Below are 21,306 nucleotides of genomic sequence, written 5' to 3' on the forward strand. Positions count from 1 at the left end.
TGAAAATAGCAGCTACCCTACATTTCTGGCCCCATCACTCCCCTCCCACCTTCTAGCATCACTTCTTAACTCACATATATCTTATGTGTGATACACACATGAATTACCCACATGAAACTAGTTTGTAAAATAAACACATCTCCTCTGCCTGAACACACTTCTCTCTCTGCCCCATCTGCCTTACTCATCCACCAGGCAGCTGCCCTTCCTCGTGTCCCCCACCATCCTCTACCAAGGTGTGTTGTACTTGAGTGTTTCCCCATTTCTAAGACAACTTTAATCCTAATTTCTAATCTTCGATAGGACACCCAGTAGACTTTTCTAATTCTTATTTTAGACAAGATTCTTTTACCTTACTGCTTAACTTTTCCAAAGCTTTACTTTCCCCAAAAAAGTTACTTCAAAACATTTATGGTATAAGCAGTCCATAAATTGTGAAGCTCTATTTCATTTAAGTGAGCCGATTCATTAAAATTGTGTCAGATATTTATAAAATTAAGAATGTTTTCTACTCACCATATAATACAATTAATCATGCCAGCACTCCTTCCTGGAAGCTTACCATGGTTACACATTACACCAAGCACTTTATATCATTTCATTCTCTTGATAAACTTATATAAATATTGTGATTATCCCCATTTTCTAGCAAAGGAAACGGGAGTTTAGAGAGATTAATTTGCCCAAATATGGTCTCAAATGTGTCTCAGATACAAATTCTGTAATTTTCTTTTTTTCCATTCTCCAAGCTTAGGGAAGCCTGAATAGCTTCTTCATATTCATTCATTCATTCAAAATGTATACCAAATGCTTTCAAAGTACCAGGCACTTTCCCAGGTACCGGGCATGCAGTGGTGATGTTAGCAAAAAAAAAAAAATTCCTGCCTTCAGAGAGTATTCATTTTGACAGAGAAAGCCAAAAGACATATAAAAAGTGAGAACGTGGGAAATACTATAAGGAAAACCATCACAGATTAACATGATGGAGAGGGTAATGGGTTTGAGTTCTACTTTAGACTGGGGTCAGCATATTTATAGAAACTTCCTGTTTGCACCACCTTTTCCTCATCAGCTTGCCAGCCCCACCTAACTTACCCTCTGAAACATCCAAAAGCAAAAGTTAGATAATTAATACTAGACATTCCAAGACAAAATTCTGGTTTAGAATTCCAGAAGAAACTCTTAAGTTGAAAAACAGAGTTAAGAGTAAAATGAATGGATATTTCATATATCTGAAAATAAAGATTTTCTACATAACACCATATGTAAAATATACAGTAAAGATTTACTGTATAGTACAGGGAACTATGGGTTTCCCTTGTAGCTCAGCTGGTAAAGAATCCGCCTGCAATGAGGGAGACCTGGGGCCTGGAAAAGGAAAAGGTTACCCACTCCTGTATTCTGGCCTAGAGAATTCCATGGACTAGCACAGTCCAGGGGTCACAAACAGTAGGACAACTAAGTGACTTTCACTTTCACAAGAAACTATATTCAATATCTTACAATAACCTATAATGGAAAAGAATTTTAAAAAGAATATAAATACATATACATAGATACACAATATGTATATTATGTATGTATAACTGAATCACTTTGCTGTAAATGTGAAACTAACACAATATTGTAAATCAACCATGCTTCAATTTTAAAAAGATTTAAGAAAAAATAAGTTAAAAATTAAAACAAATATTTTCAAATATTTTCGATATAACCAGATAACTAAACTTTAATTAAATCATTCCTACAACTTCAGTGCTGTTATTTCTACCACTTTTCACTCTGACTGTCAACATGCATTTAGTGGAGAAAGAAAAGACCTTTCTACGTTTTTACCTGTCAATTTTTAATTGACAGTTTTAGGACAGTGCAATATCTCAGAGGGGGGGAAAAAAACCCTTTCCTTTCCAATGGTTTGAACAATGACAGCCACCCACCAGTGAAAGAATAGCCACAGAAGATCAATCTGAAACTATCTAGACTACACCACACCAACTATGAGCTCATCAGGGTTCCAAATCAGACATTCTGAAAGAGTGAAGTCAAACAGGAAATCTCAGGATGAATCCCACACAGATGCAAATCAGATACCCTCTTCCAAATACCCTTCCAGCAAACCAACCACAAGGTTCTGTTGTGGTGGCTGCTGCTGTTTGTATTTTCAAAACAAAGATTATTTTAAGATTTCAATTAATATTTACATTTTGAGAATAGCGGACATACCAATGCAGTACTTGATTAGCAATAATCGAATGTGCACAATAACTGTTCCTACAAATACATCTTCTCTATTGCCTGTTTCAGTGTTTCCGAATCAGAGATTTTACAACACTATATCCATTAATCTTACCTCTGCAGCTAAATAGTTCCCAGTTGCAAGATGTTTAAATCTGAACAAGCTGTTCCACTGTCCTGCACCCCCACGGCATGGATCATGATGAACTACCTACAGACAAAAAGAGAAACAAAAACAATGGCTAAAAGACATGCATGTTCCTGGCACACAAATCTCAACAGGTTACATGGGGTACCCGCGTGTTCACATTAAACTTGTCAAACCTAATATACCTTTTTAGGAGTCCAATGTAGCAAAAAACAAGATTCCCCATAAATAAGTAAGAGAACAGTTACCTCACTGGGCTTGCATGATTCTCATGTCTCATATCTGCAAATACACCCTTACTCCAAAAGACATGTTTCCAGGCCCAAACTGGAAATACTGTGGGGCTTCCCCACATTTGTTATTCATTCATTCAACAGATTATGTTAAGAGTCTACCAGGTGCCTGGTATTCTTCTAGGCAATAGGGGCCAGAGCAATGAATAAGACTAAGCTTTCAGTGAATAAGATTTGGCAACACCAGGAGGAAATAAATAGAGTGCATGATTGAACACCTAGAGAAGGCTTGTGCTTGTGCTCAGTTGCTCACTCATGTCCTACTCTGCGACCACATGGACTGTAGCCTGCCAGGCTTCCCTGTCCATGGAATTCTCTAGACAAGTATACTGGAGTGGGTAGCCACTGCCTTCTCCAGGGTTATCTTCCCTACCCAGGGGTCAGACCCATGACTCCTGCATTGGCAGGTGGATTCTTTACCACTGAGTCATCAGGGGAGCTCCCTACAGAAGACTACTTTGGATCAATACGGCAGTCAGCATGGGCACTCTGATGGATAAGAATGAGATGGGGATGCAGAGAGACTGGAAGAGATCATTCCAGGGAGACAGACCACAAAGCCAAGGCCTGGAAGTCTGGACTAATTTAATTCCTGGCTCTTTCCATGTGTTGCTTGTTTACTAACACCATGTCCCTTGATACCTGCCCTAGATGCTGAGCCATTAGGTGCCCTGAAAATGAAAATGGTAGAAGGTCTGAAACTGTCGCTTATGACAAGTGGCTCGGTGCTGAAGCAAAGTTCAAGTTCTCCAGTTCAGAGACAACTGGTTTTGGGTCCCACCAATGACCCACTCCAGTATTCTTGCCTGGATAATCCCATGACAGAGAAGCCCGATGGGCTACAGTCCACGGGGTCACAGTGAGTCAGCTACAACTGAGCATACACGTTCTTGACGTTAATGACTATGGTCTGATCACAGCAAGGAATGTAACATCTCAGAAGCCTGTTTCTTCATATACTAAGTAGGTTTAATTCATAGGATTGTTGTGAAGAGTAAATATCACAAGGCATATTAGAGTGTTCAGATAACTTTCCACTGTTCTTCAGCAGATCGCCTTCTTCTTTTTGATATCCTCTGCCTCCTGCCCCAGCCTCAATTCTGTGTGCTAATGTATGAAGTGAAAGTGAAAGTGTTAGTCATTTAGTGATGTCGGACTCTTTGTGATCCCATGGATTACTGCCCTCCAGGTTCCTCTGTCCATGGAATTCTCCAGGAAAGAATACTGGAGTGGGTTGCCATTCCCTTCTCCAGGGAATCTTGCCGATGAGGGATCAAACCTAGACCTCCTATACTGCAGGCAGATTCTTTACCATCTGAGTCACCAGGCAAACAAATGTATAGAACTTCCCAATGCCTTTTGCTAGACTCCAGCCCCCATTTCTTCCCATACTCCAAAAGCTCAAATGAGATAACTATGAAAATACTTCAAAGTGGATAAAGTCTTACAAAAATACCCCCCTATGGCCAAACACCTGCTTATCCTTCAAAGTTCAGTTCTCAAATCAACCTTCTTCCACCAATCCTTTGCTAATATCACCCCCTACCATGATCTTGTCAATATATGAACTCTTACTCCTTTGGGAGAGACACAGATATCTCTGAGAATCTGATAAAATCCATGAGTTGTCTCACATACATACATACTCTCACACAACTTTTGTATACAACTGCTGGAGATTAATAAATAACTTGACACTCATCAGGGATCACAGACTCAGAACTCCTGCCCTATACATTAGTGCGTCTAGCAATAGCAATACATACAGCTCCCTAAAGGACAATTTGGAGTCAGGGAAGGGAGGACGTTTTCATTTATCACAGTGATTTTTGAGGGATGCTACTGGAATGAATGAACAGCGGCCAAGATATTAAATATCCTGCAATTCACAGAAGAGTTCAACCATAGGCTAGATACTGTGTGTGACACTCAGGACCATCCCCATCCTTCTAAGTGCCCTGCTGTTATCACCAGGACAGGAAGCAAAGGAGAGTGAAAGAGAGAATCCTCTAAGGGCTCTAATAAAGGTGGCAGCGGCTGCCTTGCAGGGCCTCCCACAGGAGGTGTGAGGGAGCACCACTGGAGCACAGGAAGAGGCAGCCCGGGCTTCCAGCCCTACCAGATCTTTACACAAAACCATATTCTTCACACTTTTTCCCATCTAGTCCTTCCAACAACATTGAAACCAATTTCCGATTTTAAATATCTGTCTGCTTGAAACACCTGATGCTCAGGCTTCCTGAACTGAAGCCTGGTGATGTAGTACACCATACAGAAACGTCCCCTGGCATCACTTTCAAATCTCCAACAGAAATAAAACCTACCACAGATATAAACTGCTAGTGCTGTAACATGGAATCATACGGAAAAGCTTTTACATCAAGTTACATGAAAAGGCCAATCATTTTAGAGAAATTCACTGTGGATAAGGAAGCTTACGTGAAACCAAGACATTATGTCAAAATTACTGAATAATGTATTCACTCTCTCCATTCTGACTGCTCAATGGATCATAACATTTCCAACTACGCATTTTGTTGGGAAGGATTTTGGTGCAGTGGCAAAATTATATCAAGAGCTATAAAACTAACAGCAAATATATAAGAGGGAAGATACAAAACTTCTTTTAACAGAGTTGGAACCAAACTCACTGTGTAAGGAATTTGCTATATAACTTTTCCATCACTGTATTTTGCTAACAAAATTTTAAAATAGCATTTAACAGTACTGCTGAAAGAAAGTGAAAGGTGAAAGTGTTTATTAGCCACTGAGTCATGTCTGACTCTATGCGATCCCATGGACTGTAGCCCACTAGGCTACCCTCTCCATGGAATTCTCCAGGCAAGAATACTAGAGTGGGTAGCCATTCCCTTCTCCAGGGGATCTTCCCAATCCAAGGATCAAACCTGGGTCTCCTGCATTGCAGGCAAGATCCATTACCAACTGAGCCATCAGGGAAGCCCTATCCCCTATATTTTGAAAATTTTTGGAGCACAATGATAAGAAATCTATGGTATGAAAAAATGTTTATTTTAACTATGTATTTATTTCCCAGTTGCCTGTTATCTTTCTCTTATCCTAATAAGAGAATTTGTGAGATTGGCTACTGGGAAGAGGATTATGTAGTTTTGGCGGTAGTTGTTTCCCTCCAACTTAATTCCCTGTCACCTACTAAAGACCAGTGTATCCAAATCATTGAAGGATATGGTCCCTTCTGAATGCAAGAGACTGAAAATATGCCTCAACATGCTTTTGTGCTATTTCATCTCTATTCTAAACCATGTCATAACTTAGAGAATTGTCTTTATGTAACATTTATAATTAAGGCTCAGCTCATTTACATAAATATTATACTTCCTCATTTTCTCTGTTTCAATAGCTTATAATTTGCCTCATTATCCTTATTTCAATTATGGTGATTTCTTTTTAAAATCATGTACAACTAAGTCTGTTCTGTTATTACTTCTCCTAATACTAGATATTACCCAAGGGCCCACATTTAGCTCTGCTATTTCATTTTCCTGTACTTGTATAGAATGTATTCTTACCCTCTTCTATCATCACTTCTCCCAAATCTAAATGAATCCATCAGAGTGAAAGTGAAATGAAAGTCAAAGTCGTTCAATCGTGTCCAACTCTTTGCGACCCCAAGGACTTTACAGTCCATGGAATTCTCCAGGCCAGAATACTGAAGTGGGTAGCCTTTCCCGTCTCCAGGGATCTTCCCAACCCAGGGATCGAACTGGGGTCTCCTGCATTGCAGGTGGATTCTTTATCAACTGAGCTATTAGGGAAGCCCCAAGATGGGTATAAATGTTATAGTTTCTAGAGTATGTATTTATATGTTGAAATGAATATTATTTTATTATAAATTATTTTCCTTTTGTATCTTCTTTATATTAGAATTTGGGCATTTTATTGATTTTTTTCATCATGAGAATATATAATAATAATATTAACCATGAATTTCATTTTTGTACATAAAGGAAGTATAACAAAATATATTGCTGTAAAAGAGGGGGTGATGGGTTTGAAATGATTGAGAACCACTGCTATAGTGGCTGGAGATGACACATTAAATCCAGATGGAACTTATCGGGTTGTGTGTAGTCACTCAGGTATATCTTTCTTGCCTGGAGAATCTCCACGGATAGAGGAGCCTGGCGGGCTACAGTCCATGGGGCTGCAGAGTCAGACACAACCGAGTGACTAAGCACAGCACAGGTATATCTTATCTTTTCCAGTATATAGAAAGTTCCTTCAAAGAAAAACCCATACCTTACATTTTCTTAATTACTCTATCACATTGGCACACTTAAGAAAATATGTCTTAAAGATGAATGGATTCTTAACTATGGTTCTCCTGACTCCAATAGGAAGAGCATCCCCAGAAGACACAAATGCTCTTTTCAGTGACTGTATTTCTGATGCTCACTTACGGTGAGTCCTCCTGCTCCATCTCAACACCAGTGGCATTCAAGGCACGAGGCCTGACATTGGCCTGAAGTCAACACTTTACAATGGAGTTTTTAAAAGCAAAATTATATATATGCCCTTATTAAATTCAAGAGAAAGAGAAAGATGCCTCTAAGAAGATAAATAAAGGAAATAGCAACATTTCAGAGTGGTCACAGCAGTCAAGAGGTACAAGAGGCTTCACAAAAATTATTGTTTTACAGATCTATCACAAGTGATGCTTGGGCTTTCCAGGTAGCGCTAATGGTAAAGAATCTGCCTACCAGTGTAGAAGACATAAGAGAAGCAGGTTCAGTCCCTGGGTCGGGAAGATGCCCTGGAGGAGGGCACGGCAACCCACTTCAGTATTCCTGCCTGCAGAATCCCATGGACAGAGGAGCCTGGTGGGCTAGAGCGATGAGGTCAAAAAGAGTCGGACACAACGGAAGCAACCGAGTGTGCATGCACGCACAAGTGATGCTTGCAACGATAAACCATACAAGTGACCTTGTCTTTTAGATATAAGCATTTATTAAAAGCCAAAAATTATTTACGCACCTCTATTTCCCAGAGTGCTTTAGAGCTGGTTGCAGAAGTGGCTGATTGACGCAAGGTTGTACGAAGGAAAATGTGCTGCTTTTTCTCATATTCATCACAAGTCAGAAACTTCTCTTGTTCCGCATGGAACAAGCGAACAACATCACCCTAGAAAAAGAGGCCAAAAAAACCTGCTATCTCCGTTGCTGTATGTCTCAGGGAACTCAAACCAGGGCTCTGTGACCACCTAGAGGAGTGGGAAAGGGTAGGAGATGGGAGGGAGGTATGTATGGGGACCTATGTATCCCTATGGCTAATTCATGCTAATGCATGGCAGAAATGAAACCATTATTATAAAGCAAGTATCCTTCAATTAAAAATAAATAAATTAAAAACTATTTTCAACAAAAGTTTGAACAAAGAAATGTAAGAAGTAGGTGACTCTGCAGGTTTTTGACACTCTGGGCCCTTCTGCTAACACTTGGCTTTTAAAGATTATGTATACATTTCCAAATATAGGAGGGAAAACTCAACATGAGTTTTAAGGTTTACAGTCACATTCTAAACTTCAAACACAAAGACAACCTTCAATTCTTCCAGCAAATGTTCTACGTAACATACTTACTCCTTTTAGTACATCTTCTCGATAGGAACTGTATTTCATGAATAAAGTGATTTTCCAGCTAGTGTTGCAATTAACAGCATTCACCTATTAATGAAGAGATGTTAAGTTATAAGATTGCAGGTTCCATGAATTACTACTTCAACTAGAGGAAGGAGAAAAAAGAACAACTTTGGACAATGGGGTATGTATGTCAAAAAATATCTTCAAAGGACCATTCAAAATCTATAGGTATCTTAGTAATAATAACTCGCATAAACTGGGCTTATGCTTATGAAAACAATGAAAGAACCTATAAGATTTCTTTTTCTTCTCGTGATAAAAATCAACAAATTCACTTTCCTCCCAAACTTACCTCTTTACACCCTGGATTATCGAGTAGTTCAATGTTGCTGGCATGTAGTGGCTGTCCTGCATTCACGGGCATCAAAACAACTTTATCTCCAACAACAATCTGGAAATCAGAATTAAGTTGCAACTGAGACACTACATGGATCTGTGATGATATATTTGATGCTAAAAATAACTGTAAAGAGTCTTCATTATTGACCTAATATTTGACCTGTTTATCAAATTTTAGATCAATTCTTTTCTCTTTAAGGTAAAATACCTTCTGATAAATGACTATATAATCATGTCCCACAGGGCCTAGTGTGGATTCATAAAGCTGGTTTTGTAGATTTTTTTCTTTTGCTTGATATGTGGGATCTTAGCTCCCCGACCAGGGATCAGATCCATGCCGCTTGTGGTAGAAGCGTGGAATCTTAACCACTGGACTGCCAAGGAAGTCCCTAGATTCTTGTCTTATTGGTCTGCCATTTCAGTTAGAGCTTTCTTAATGTCAGTAATTAGGTCAGCATCCCTCCACAGAGGTCTGACGCCACATACACAGGAGCTATCAAGAATAAATGCATCTGCCACAAAACAAGAATCTGCCTAAACATTAAAACCACTTCAAGTGCAAGCAGGGAATCTTATACATTTGTATTTGCTCTAAATTAAAAACAAATCTACTATATTTGATCGTCCCCATAGTCTCAGAAATTTAATAAATGTTCTAATATCATCTGGATTCAGAAAATGAAGAATCTGGTATGACCCTGTAGGAACACGTTTATAGTTTGGGTCTTGGGCAACGGTTCGCTTTTATCTTAAATATCTAATACTAACAGTGTTCCTTAAACCTGGTGCTCATTTGTAAATAAAAATTAAAATTAATTATGGGAAAAGTGCTTTAAAGAAATAAGTCAAAGTTGATCTTTTTATTAACAATGTCTGTTTGATCTTTAAGTCTTTTTATTCATCACTCAAATTGTGGGGGAAAGAAGTTGTGCTTTTCTTAAGGATAATAGTGAACAGTTATCTTATAGTTATTAGAGTTACTTTTGTCAAGTTCCACTAGAAGATCTACTACTGTATAGTACCTTCACTCTTCTTCACAGAATTGCTCACCACTTCAGAAATGAAAACCAATACCTTCCCTTTGCATATTTCATATCAACTAAATATTAGAATAGATTAGTAGATAACTGAAAAACAAATTAGGACTGAGACAATAAAAACAGATAAAACATCTCCTCCCTGGATCTGAATCTAGACTAAGACTTAAAGGAACATAATTTCACATTTTCAATGTCAATAAATTACATACAAGAGTCTACATTCACCTACAGTACTGCTGTCACAAACTATACCTGGAGATTCAAATATGATAGAGAAGCCCTAAGCTCATTAATCGAGCAAAAGAAGATTATTCTTTGGTTTGCAGAAATTGCTTCTGTTATTTACGGGACTAGTCTCTATTCACCATCCTGCCTTTCAAGTCCATAATCAGGTGGAGGCTGCGATTCAGAAAGGACCATTACAGAAGCTCTTTATTATGTCCAGATAAAGAAAAAATCATTTAGAAACTGTGCTAAGTGAGAGGATGAGAGGGCAGAACTGGGCTATGTTTGTGTAAAACAGGGAGAGTAGGAGTATACGCATAAGAAATCATCCCAGTGGTTAACTGTGAAAAAGAGAAGTGGGAACTGGGAACATGGAAAAAAGGATTAAAAAGAGACTTCTCCCCATTTATCTTTATATTGTTTTCTGTCTTTGAATCACGAATTGGTATCTATTTTAAGCAATTAAATTATAAACAAAATAAACAAAAATCAACATGACAGATATATTTTCAATACCTCCCTCAAAAAACAAGAACATATGTTCTTGCACATGACACCAAGCCAAGTCCAAGTCTCAAAATCACGTAGAAGCTTGAGTGGTCTTCCATTCTACAGACACTGGGACTTGACACTACACTCTGCCCATACTACATCTGGTCTTCCGATTTCCTAAAGAACAGTCAGATTTGGTTCACTATCATTCCTGTCTGTATATATAAATATTAGCCAATAAGTTGCTAAATATAATGACATATTTTAGCTATATCTTTCTAATTAAAAGAATACTTCTGGTGGCACCTATGGTCAGTGCTCTAGGTCTCACTATTTTACGATAGCTTGCTGTAAGCTTTGGCTCAATCCCTATATTAGTTTTACTTCAAAACAATAGCTGTAAAGTCTTCTATAACTTTAAGAGACTAGTCATATAGCCAAAATGTCACCAACTTCAAGGATTCATAAGTGTGGTATTCATAAGGAGAATCTAACATTATCTCCCTAATTTCCAGGTCCTAGGTCTTGTTGTTGACAAATGGTTACTTTGATCACACAGGATGAATAAAACTGACAAATGAAATGGACAAGATGCTAATCATAAGATATAAAAAGAACAGTAAGAAGTGCTAGGAATAACACAAAGGTGTATAAGAAGTAGTCTCTATTCTTGAGGAATTCTTATCTGTTTAGATAACTTGGTAAATTTGGTAGTATTTTCAGAAGAGTGCAGGCATGGAGCCTGATCCACTGACAGGGAGAGATGTCCTCTAAGAAGCCATATATTTAATACAGAACTTGAGGATGACATCATTTTCTGCCATATCACATTCACCCTAGTGCACACACATTTTAAAAAACTGCAATTCCAAAAGCATTTCTGCTGATTTTATGTAACAGCCATGCAAGATTCATGCTGGGATTTTACTGAAAATAAAGAGGAACACAATACCACCAGCAGCCACCCTTCTTTTGAAGTGGCACCTGGTGTGAAAAGAACACTACAGTAGAAATCAAAACACCAGGGATCGAGTGCCACCTTCTCTGAAATTCCAAGGAGCCTAGGTTTTCAAAAGGGTGAAATCTACTTGCTATTTAAAGAGGCTCTTTCCCTAAGGGTTGTTTTTCTTTTTCTTGATTGAAAGAAATATCTGACCTTTTCTCCCTTTTAAGATCTACTATCAAGGTAAAGAACCAATGTCTTCTTAGATCAAAGTTGAAGATGAAAAATTAACTACTCAATCAAGGGAAGATAAACAAAAATAAAATATGTATGTACTCTGCTCAAAGCTGTCCCCAGTGACTTTCTGAGCAGCAACAAGCATGGACATCTACACAGCTCAAAGTTGAGGGAAACGTGAAACTATTTTTCTCCAAAAATTATCTACCCTGAAATTCTATAAGATATATGACAGAGATGAACTTAAACAGTAGAAACTACTGATTTTTTGAGGATATGAGCACTTTTCTCTCCAGCCTATCATCAGCCTCAGTCTTACATTAGCTTTCAGTCACTGAACATCTTTTGGGTAGTTATAACCTAAATCGCAACTTAACTAATTAGTAAATAATAAAATGGAAATTTAAAAGTCTTTTAAATCTTGCAATTTCTTCCTTTTAATGTTTTTTTGAAAAATCTACAGTCTTATACAGTCATGGAAACGAATATAATTTTTATCCTGTTGTTGTGTGAAAATCGTATAAATCTTAATTATGTTGAATCGGTTCATAGTGCTCTTCAGGTCTACTATATCCCTTCTACTTTTCTGTTTATTTATTATACTAATTTCTGAGAGTGTGATACTGAAACTCCAACCAAAAAATCTTAATTTATCTACTTAAAAAATAATTGTAACATATAGTGGAAATAAATGTAGTTTGGTTCTGTATTTTCCAAGTCTCCAGTAAATGTTATCATACTTTCATAATTTAAAGAATTTTATTAAAAACTGCTTCAAAAAATCAATAGTAATTAAACCACTTGTTATGAAATGACAGGGTTTCCAATTGCCTTCAATAAAATACAGTATGCTTGTATTTTAGAAAAATGCTACCTATTCCTAAGGAGGAAAATGAACATTATGATACAATTATTTTCATGGAAATAAAGGTCTATGGATATGCTTATGCTTTCACAGCAACCTTAATTACACACAAAAGCTACAGTGGTGAGCAAAAACAGTGAGCTATTTCAGCAAAAAGCAATGTGTAAGGTTGTTTTAGCCATGCTTTATGGAGCACATCTATATAAGGAGGATCTCTATTTTGCACATAACAATTATACTATCCACTTTAACCAAGATGGAGTGCTTGGGTGGTAGGTTGTTCCCCATCCTGCAATCCAGTTCAACTAATTATTTGAAATAGTTCATTACAGTCAACTCTCTTTGATCCTGTAAAGACATTTGGGAGTAGGGAAAGGAATATAAGATGAAAAATTAGATAGGATGAATTAATAAAACCATCCTTATTATAGCTTATTGACAAGGACCATTTGGAGCTTACTGTTCGTCATTCCGTCATGCCCAACTCTCTGTGACCCCATGAACTGTAGCCCACCAGGCTCCTCGGCCTATGGGGATTCTCCAGGCAAGAATACTGGAGTGGGTTGCCACTCCCTTCTCCAGGGGATCTTCCCGACCCAGGGATCAAACCCGGGTCTCCCACATTGAAGGTAGATTCTTTACCATCTGAACCATGAGGGAAGTCCATAAAGGCATTTGGGAGTAGGGAAAGGAATAGATAGGATGAAAAATTAGATGGCATGAATTAATAAAATCCACGCTAATCTCAAGGCCCCAATTTATCCAATGATTTCATCCCATTCCTTCAGAGCTTGAGCTCAGCTTTTGTTTGTTTTCATGCTTAATTTTCATTGACTACCTGCAAACACGGACCCTACTCAGTGAGGGGGGCTGGAGAAGTATTTTAAAACAGGGCATCCAAAGACACAGGTTGTTCCTAAGCTGCATGACCAGTCCCTGAATAATTGAGAGTTGACTGTAATTAACCACCTACTGAAATTAAAATATATGTCATGCTCACAGCAAACATCACTTGATGCCAAAAGGAAAAAGAAAATAACTTATTTTCAAGGAATCCAAAACAAGTTTAAAGTGCATTACATTCCTGCATGCCATGCTTCTCCCAAACCTTACCGAAGGAGGATATCATCAGCTAATCTATTAACCAAATTAAACCATGAAGCTTGTAACCTGTGGAGTTGAATTTGGACTTCAAAATTCACTGGAAAAATAGATTTATTACAATATAAGACATTTCTAAGACAAGAAACAGCCAATACATTTTAAAATATCATAACAGTATTGATTGAGAAAATTGTCAGAATAATAAGACTTTAACATTGCTTTCAATTTTTAATGTTAATTTTTTAAAATCTCAACTATTTTTATTGATCACCTGACCCAATATTTGTATTCTATTTACAAAATTTATTGAGTACTTGGTGTCAACCAGAATTTATTAAGCATCTCCCATATGCCAGGACTGTCACTTGCTACTTCATCTATTACACACAAAAATATCTAACTATTGATCCTATTGAATCATCACACATAATTTTTATTTTCTCTGCTCCATAAAGCAGCAGAAAAATATTTTGCAACTACTAAAATTCATATGATACAACATATTTAAGTATTGTCATCAATGAGCCACTGCCAATCATTACATTATGCATCTCCTCATACATTACACATCTACTAAGTTGTACAGATTGTAAACAACCGGCCACTGAGCCAATAAATGACATATTGTCATGATTTTCTGTGTTACTCTATTAATTCAAAGGAATAAACTCCATCTCCTAAACACAGCTTCTTCTATACAGCCACACTCCCTCCTGAATAAGGCCGAGAAACAAACTCTGCTTTTCTCTCCCTTGAAAGTCTCAGCCAATATTTTAATGTTACTTAAATTCTTTCACAAAATTCTGGCTGGAAGATGATTTTAAATCAATCTGATCATAGTCTTTTTATGATTCCAGAGCACAATCTGTACTATAAATAAATGCTTTCAACCTATTAAAGAAATTAACATAAAATAATATGTTGAAGCTTGAAAACTATCTTTCCTTTCTTTGCATTTTTCGGATTCTCCATTATTAAGAACTAACATCTTCAAGAACGCACGTTTTTCTCTTCATCTTAGAGCTACATACATTGTCGCCCTCGCTTCTCAGCTTCCAGAAGGGATGAATATAAAACCAAGACCCTTCATTTCCCGCAGCATCCAAGGACACGCGCATGGCATTCTTCTCCAGTAAAGCAGGTAATCTCTTGTTGACAGTCAGATACTTGTTGCTTTTTATATGCAGTAGCTGTAGGAAAAAGTTAGGGATTACTGCCTTCATTCCTTGATCTCCTCTGTTCATTACACATATGTGTTTATATTTGTATCACATACCCACATAACACGACTCAGGGGAGACAGTAAACAAAGCAGCTCCTTGCAGACTCACCATCTTTCCAAGTTGACTTTCTCTGGGTTCCTCCTCACCTCCACCCCCAGTGCTGTTTCATATGAAGTGAGCACATAAGGGAAAAAAACTAAGGACACGTCCCTGAACGATTTTCATCTACTGATAAATAATAGGATAAACCCAGGCTTTCCAAAACAGACCAGGATGTTACTCCCAACTACTGGGTTGGCCAAAATGTTTATTCAGGTTTTCATAAGACATTACAGAAAAGCCTGAGTGAACTTTTTGACCAACCCAATATATTCTTTCTCAATTCCTGCCCGGCCACAAAAGCAAACTATATTAAAGGATAACCAAGGAACTGGAATAAGGCATCAACCCACTTCATATTATTAATCACCCCTGCCTAAAACCGGCCCTCATCCCCCTGTGTGAGACCAGCTGCTTATCCTAAACAATCTCTGCCACTCCCACAAGAGGACATGATCCTGCTCCTTCTCAGATGAAGGCAGGAGCGCCTCTGCTGGGGATATTTGGATCCCATGGGCAAAACCTTTCCGAGACATTATTCTGACTAGAAAAACTGAAACAAATAACCTTCCCGTCTATTATTCCAATCATTTCAAAAAAAATAAAGAATGGTCATTTTAACATCTACAAAATAAGAAGGAAATTATCTCAGAAATTTCCAGTGAAAACCCTCAGGGGCCAACTCCAGTGCTTTTGGAATCCACCCTGTTAAGAGGGCGTGGCTCAGCCCTGAACACTTTGGGAAACATTTGCATGTCAGATTCTAGACAAGAAACATAAGCTCTGCTTGCTGGCACTTAATATGAAGCAAGACTTGGTTAAGAGAAACTCTAGTTATGGAGGACCACCCAAGGGACATTCAGCCACAGGTAACACACAGTCTATTATGGGATTAACTTGTAACAACCAGGGAGTCGCAGACCCAGGGCTCTCCTCTTGCCCCATCAGAGAATTGCTCTGCTGGTCCCGTGCTCTGGCACTTGGCCACTGGCCAATAACAAAACATCAGGGGATGTTATTTTTTGAAACAGCTCTAAGAAACACCTCATTGTAGCATTTATGGTAAGGAAGTTGTTAGGGCCATTGTTTACTATATTAAACAGTGTCCTCTTTATGAGAGCTTATTGGAGAAACAGTTCTCTGGTCCTCTTCCTGAGAATGTTTGTGCTTCCAAACTTCTGACTTAGTTCTTTGTACCAGCCTTCTACTAATATGTGAATATCGCAATATTTCACATGGTCTTATACCTAGACAAGCAACAAAAAGGCTTCAACTCAAAGTTTACCAGTCTTTATAACATGGATACGATAAACATGCCTCACCTTTGACTTCAATTTATTCATGCAATCAGTATTTTCCCTTTGATCCAGTTACCTTATTTATTTCATCTTGTTATGTGAAAGGTATTTTTGAAAATGTCTTACATTCCTTTGGGAACAAGGTGGGGCATATATTAACAACTATCCAAGTAAAAAAGTAAAAGATCTAAGTGAAGCACAAGAAATAAATGCTGATGAAATAAATCAGTGTGCATACTAATTGAAATAGAAGATATAATAACTCAAGGACAGTTCTCATCTAAAAGTACAATTTGAAAACTTTCCTCCCTACAAAATGAAAAGATAAAGCTTCATATGCTACAAGTTTAGTCTCATTAATTCTAAAAGACTATTTTATTACAAGCTTTCCCCATCTTCTTCCTTTTGATTTAATAGTTTGTGTAATTCATCTAGATAAGCTCATTTCTTTATGTGTACATACCGGATTTATTCATATAGAATGACGTGCTGAATATCAACTGAAAATATCACACTGTATAATTCTGACCAAAGAACAAACTATTGTAGCCCCCAATTTTAATGCAGGTTGGCATTCCTACCAAAGGCAAATTATTGATAAACTATTCATCTCTTTTATACGAAAATAAATAGACACTTACTTGTATAACATTACTGTATTTCACAATTTCTCCCAATAGCTTCTTATTCTCTGATTCATTTTGTTTTTGTTCCAGTTCTGCAGCATGCTATAAAGTGATTATCAAATATTTACTGTGAAACCATAACAAATAGAGCACAATAGCTGACACAGAAAAAAAGGTTTATTCTAGGAACAAAGAATACAATCAAGACTAAAATAGGTGGATTACTTTAAACTTGGTGCTTAGGGAGAAGTGGGGCAGTAACTAAATATATGATTATAATGTGTGACAATTCTCTCAGTTTAATGCTGAAATGTAGCCTAAAATATATTGATATGCTCTTATGTTAGAAATTTCAGAAAAAGGACTAAGCAGTTTGGTCTTAAAAAATTATTTTCAGAAGGAATATTGCTAGAGAAGCCAAACAAATACATTTCAAAAGCTTCAAAATACAGTTTCAATTCTAAAAGTAACAGGAATTTTAATGACAAATAAATCCTATGAAATTTACACAGAGTCCAAATCAGAAACAATAGACTTTCAATTTTTTTCTGATAGTCTTCCAAAAAAAAAAAGGGTACTCTATCAAGTAAAATATAACTGGATTTGATATTCCTGCAGAGATTCTGAATTGGTTTTCAATGTGATGTGAATATCTGAATTGGTCTGGCACACCCGGATAAATAGCAAGAAATACAATACCTACACACCAGGAAATCAGTAGTCATACACTGATTAAAAAGACTTAAAAGTCCTTTCCACTTTCAGCGTGTTGCCACATCTATTCTGGATCTCAGTGTATTGCGGGAAATCACTAAGCTATGGAACAGATCTTTTGTTATTGTTGTACTTGCTCTATGTTAAGCCAGAGAGATGGAAGGCTAGTCCTTACCTGTAATTTCTTCAGCAAGGCCGCCTCTGTGTGGTTCCCTTGTTTAGCTTGCTTGGCTTTCCAATATTGCTTCTGAGCAGAATATCGGTTCATAGGGCACACCTTAAAGAGGCAGTCTGTGACAAATCAACAAACGAAAACACTGTAACTAGGGAGACCAGCATTGTTTAGATTTCCCTTATAGCTTCGTATTAGAATCCTGAATGTCTGAGTATAAATAACATTTCAACATCATCTAGCCCATACTCAGGTGAATTCTTAAATTCTACCCACAACATTTCTTTTCAAATAATTATTTAGTCTGTTAAAATACCACCTTTTTCATTAGTTTAGGGTTTTTTAAAGAAACCATAGCTAATGTGATTTACAAAGAAACCAAACCAATGTAAACATTATTAAGCACTTCTTAATTATAATGGGGTACCTGGCTTTAGAAAGTCAGGAGAACCAGATTAGGGTCTTTCTTTGCCTTATCTGACTTTGCACAATCAATTACTTATACATGGTATGTATCTTTGACAGTCAAAAGTGATGAAAGAAGTAGAAACAATCACAGCAATCAAGCAATCACATTTCAGTCATCTATTCCCCAAGGTTACACATACCTAGGGTGAACACAGTGTGGAAATGTGAGATGCAGTATGTTATAATGATTGTACTGCATTGTTATAAGGGAAAAACAAAGCAAAACAAAAAACTAAGATTATACTCTACTACTAAATATTAAGTTAGAAAATCATAGTGGAATAATGTAGTGATATCTCTAAGTGAAAAAACAATTTTTTTCTGTTTAAAGAGGAAAATGGAAGTTTGACTGAACACTGCTTTTATTTGTTAATGATTCTGTATGTTTGTGGAATGGATTACAATCTAGAATATAGGTCAATTCCCAATATTCTATAGTAAAGGAGTATTGTTACACAAGATTCAAACATTATTTTCATTTATCTCACAAAAATTTGTAAAAATTCTATATAATAAATTAACCTTGCTTTGGCTGATGTGTTAATGTTCACATTCATTTTCATTTTTCAAATACATTTCCAAAGATACAATTCAGTCAACTCAAATGTCAATTTTAGGCACATTATTGACTATATTATAAATATATATATGCTCATTCTATTATTCTCTTTAAAATTAAGTATAGAATTAAATGAGGTGATCTCTTTTCTTTTTTTATATACTTTTGTTTATTCATTTATTTCTGGCTGCACTGCGTTTTTGTTGCTGCACTCGGATATTCCCTAGTTGTGGTGAGCAGGGACTACTCTTCACTGTTGTACACAGGCTCCTCATTACAGTGGCTTCTCTTGTGGAGCACAGGCTCTAGGCTCACAGGCTTCAGTGGTTGCAACATATGGGTTCGCTAGTTGCAGAGCACGGGCTCAGTATTTGTGTTACAGGGGTTTAGTTGTTCCGTGGCGTGTGGGATCTTCCCGGACCAGGGGTCGAACCCCTGTCCCCTGCATTGGCAGGTGGATGCCTATCCACTGCACCACCAGGGAAGTCCAAGACAATCTCTTTTCAAATCTCACTTTCTTTTGGTTCTAATGGCACACATGATCAAGAGAAATATTACTGTAAATTACTTAAGGAAGTTTTAAATCTCAGAAGAAATAATGACTTTTTTCTATAGCTTGCAATTAGAAATAATACAAATTCTATTGATTGCTTCCCCTCTACACATATACACCTATAGAAAACATTATTAACTTCTGGTCTAAAAGTTATTGATGTGGATGAGTAAATAGTTTGTAAGTAGCAGAAAACAGACTCCTTCTAACTGCTCAAAGTAGGTCGAAAGACTGTCATAATTAGAGCAGGAGACAGGAATCCTCACCAGGCACAAGTGTGTGAAACCCAAATAACTAGATTTAAAAACCGTTTTCCTTGGCAACATAGTTGATAACCCCTAGAAACTATTCCTATATATTAGTATCTACAAAAAGAATATACAAGTTTTACAAGCACGCATATGAAGGTTGTTTAGTGATATCTCCAAAAGAGTACTCCCAAAGTAATACAGCGGACTGCTTTAACTGTCCTATATTAGGCAAATAGCCAAACCCTACATTGTTTGCTGCTGCTGCTAAGTTGCTTCAGTCGTGTCCGACTCTGTGCGACCCCAGAGACGGCAGCCCACCAGGCTCCCCGTCCCTGGTATTCTCCAGGCAAGAACACTGGAGTGGGTTGCCACGTCCTTCTCCTTTCACTTTCAATGAAAGTGAAAAGTGAAAGTGAAGTCGCTCAGTCCTGTCTGACTCTTAGCGACACCATGGACTGCAGCCTACCAGGCTCCTCCTTCCATGGGATTTTCCAGGCAAGAGTACTGGAATAGGGTGCCATTCCCTTCTCCCTACACTGTTTAGTGCAGCAAAAATACAAGTCTATATTTAAGTAGAACTCAACTCCATAATCCGCAATCTCTACTTCTGATTACCTTCATCTATGAAGAAAGAAAAAAAAAAAAAAAATGGGTTCTCCATTACTTCAAATCCCTAGTTAAGTCCATTAGGAAATAGTCTTTTGACAAAGAAAATATTTTTTTCCTAAATTCTAGAGCACCCCAGGAGCACTCTTAATGAATGGTATCCTTGGGTAGCTAGCAAAGAAACTGTCACAGTCCTCATCGTCATAGCCAAAGCGATTGTGAAGCATCCAGTCAAACATCCAGCCAACTAGGGTTGACTAGTAGGCTGTGCCTCTGGGTGTGAAGACTCAGACCCTGTCCTCAGAAAGCTCTCAGTCTAGTGGGTGAAACAGACATCGACTGTGTGATGAATTTTCACAATGAGGCTCTGGAGAAGGTGCTGTGGGCCTCAAAGATGCAAGAGCCCGTTCACCTTGTTTAGGGGGATCCAGAAAATCTTCCAGAGAAGACACAAGTCAAGTGTTAAAGAATCTATACTAATTCAGCAGGTTGGCAAGAAGGTTCGAATGCTCAGGGGTTGCAGCACGGGGGTATCTCAAACAGAGTCCATGGCTGGTACAAGGACAGAGAAGCACAATGTCCAGGGACCTACCAACCGGTCAAGAAAATGACATTCCAGGCTGTGAAATGAAATCAGCAACACTGGCTGAAATCCGGGTCTGCAGAGTGCCATGTTCTAGGTTAGGAGTATGTTCTTTACCCCAGGGAAAACACCCTATTCCTAGGGTTTTCAGCTCTTACAGCACGTGGAGGATGACATAAACAAGAGGAGAAGCCCAGCATGAAAGTCCACTGCCAGTGTGATCAGAGATAGGGAGGGTCTAGGCATATGGGAGTTTTAGGGTAGCTGCAGATTTAAAAAGAAAGCAGCAGAACCAACAGGCTTAGTCTTACCTATCAGTGTGGGGTGGGGAAGGGTGAGGGAGAGGGAAAGTGAGGGGAGTCTAGCTGACATCCTCCCACCCTGGTTGAGACACTAAGGCTTAGATTTTCAAAGCCCTTTCCATTTTCAGAGCCTCAGCTGTTTAGTTCTCCTCAGCCACCTCCCCAGGAGGCATCTCATTTTGTAAATAATTGAAGTGTTTCTGTGGGTACCATCATCACAGGACTATTCTGGTTGACAGGAAGAAACCCAGGGC

The 21,306-nt window shown here is 37.9% G+C and overlaps 1 protein-coding gene across 1 annotated transcript in view; it reads right to left on the reverse strand.

The window, feature by feature from the left end:
- The window catches only part of ITPR2 (inositol 1,4,5-trisphosphate receptor type 2), a 589,478-nt gene that overhangs the window by 447,885 nt on the left and 120,287 nt on the right, over window positions 1-21,306 (reverse strand). The window contains exons 3-9 of the mRNA XM_027541575.1: window positions 17,734-17,849; window positions 16,860-16,946; window positions 14,630-14,788; window positions 8,646-8,744; window positions 8,294-8,377; window positions 7,690-7,836; window positions 2,351-2,446 (exon numbers count right to left, since the gene is read on the reverse strand). Of these exons, the coding sequence (XP_027397376.1) occupies window positions 2,351-2,446; window positions 7,690-7,836; window positions 8,294-8,377; window positions 8,646-8,744; window positions 14,630-14,788; window positions 16,860-16,946; window positions 17,734-17,849 (788 nt within the window). The remainder of the gene's footprint in view (window positions 1-2,350; window positions 2,447-7,689; window positions 7,837-8,293; window positions 8,378-8,645; window positions 8,745-14,629; window positions 14,789-16,859; window positions 16,947-17,733; window positions 17,850-21,306) is intronic.

The sequence above is a fragment of the Bos indicus x Bos taurus genome, chromosome 5 (genome assembly GCF_003369695.1).
Source record: "Bos indicus x Bos taurus breed Angus x Brahman F1 hybrid chromosome 5, Bos_hybrid_MaternalHap_v2.0, whole genome shotgun sequence".
Lineage (NCBI taxonomy): Eukaryota > Metazoa > Chordata > Mammalia > Artiodactyla > Bovidae > Bos > Bos indicus x Bos taurus.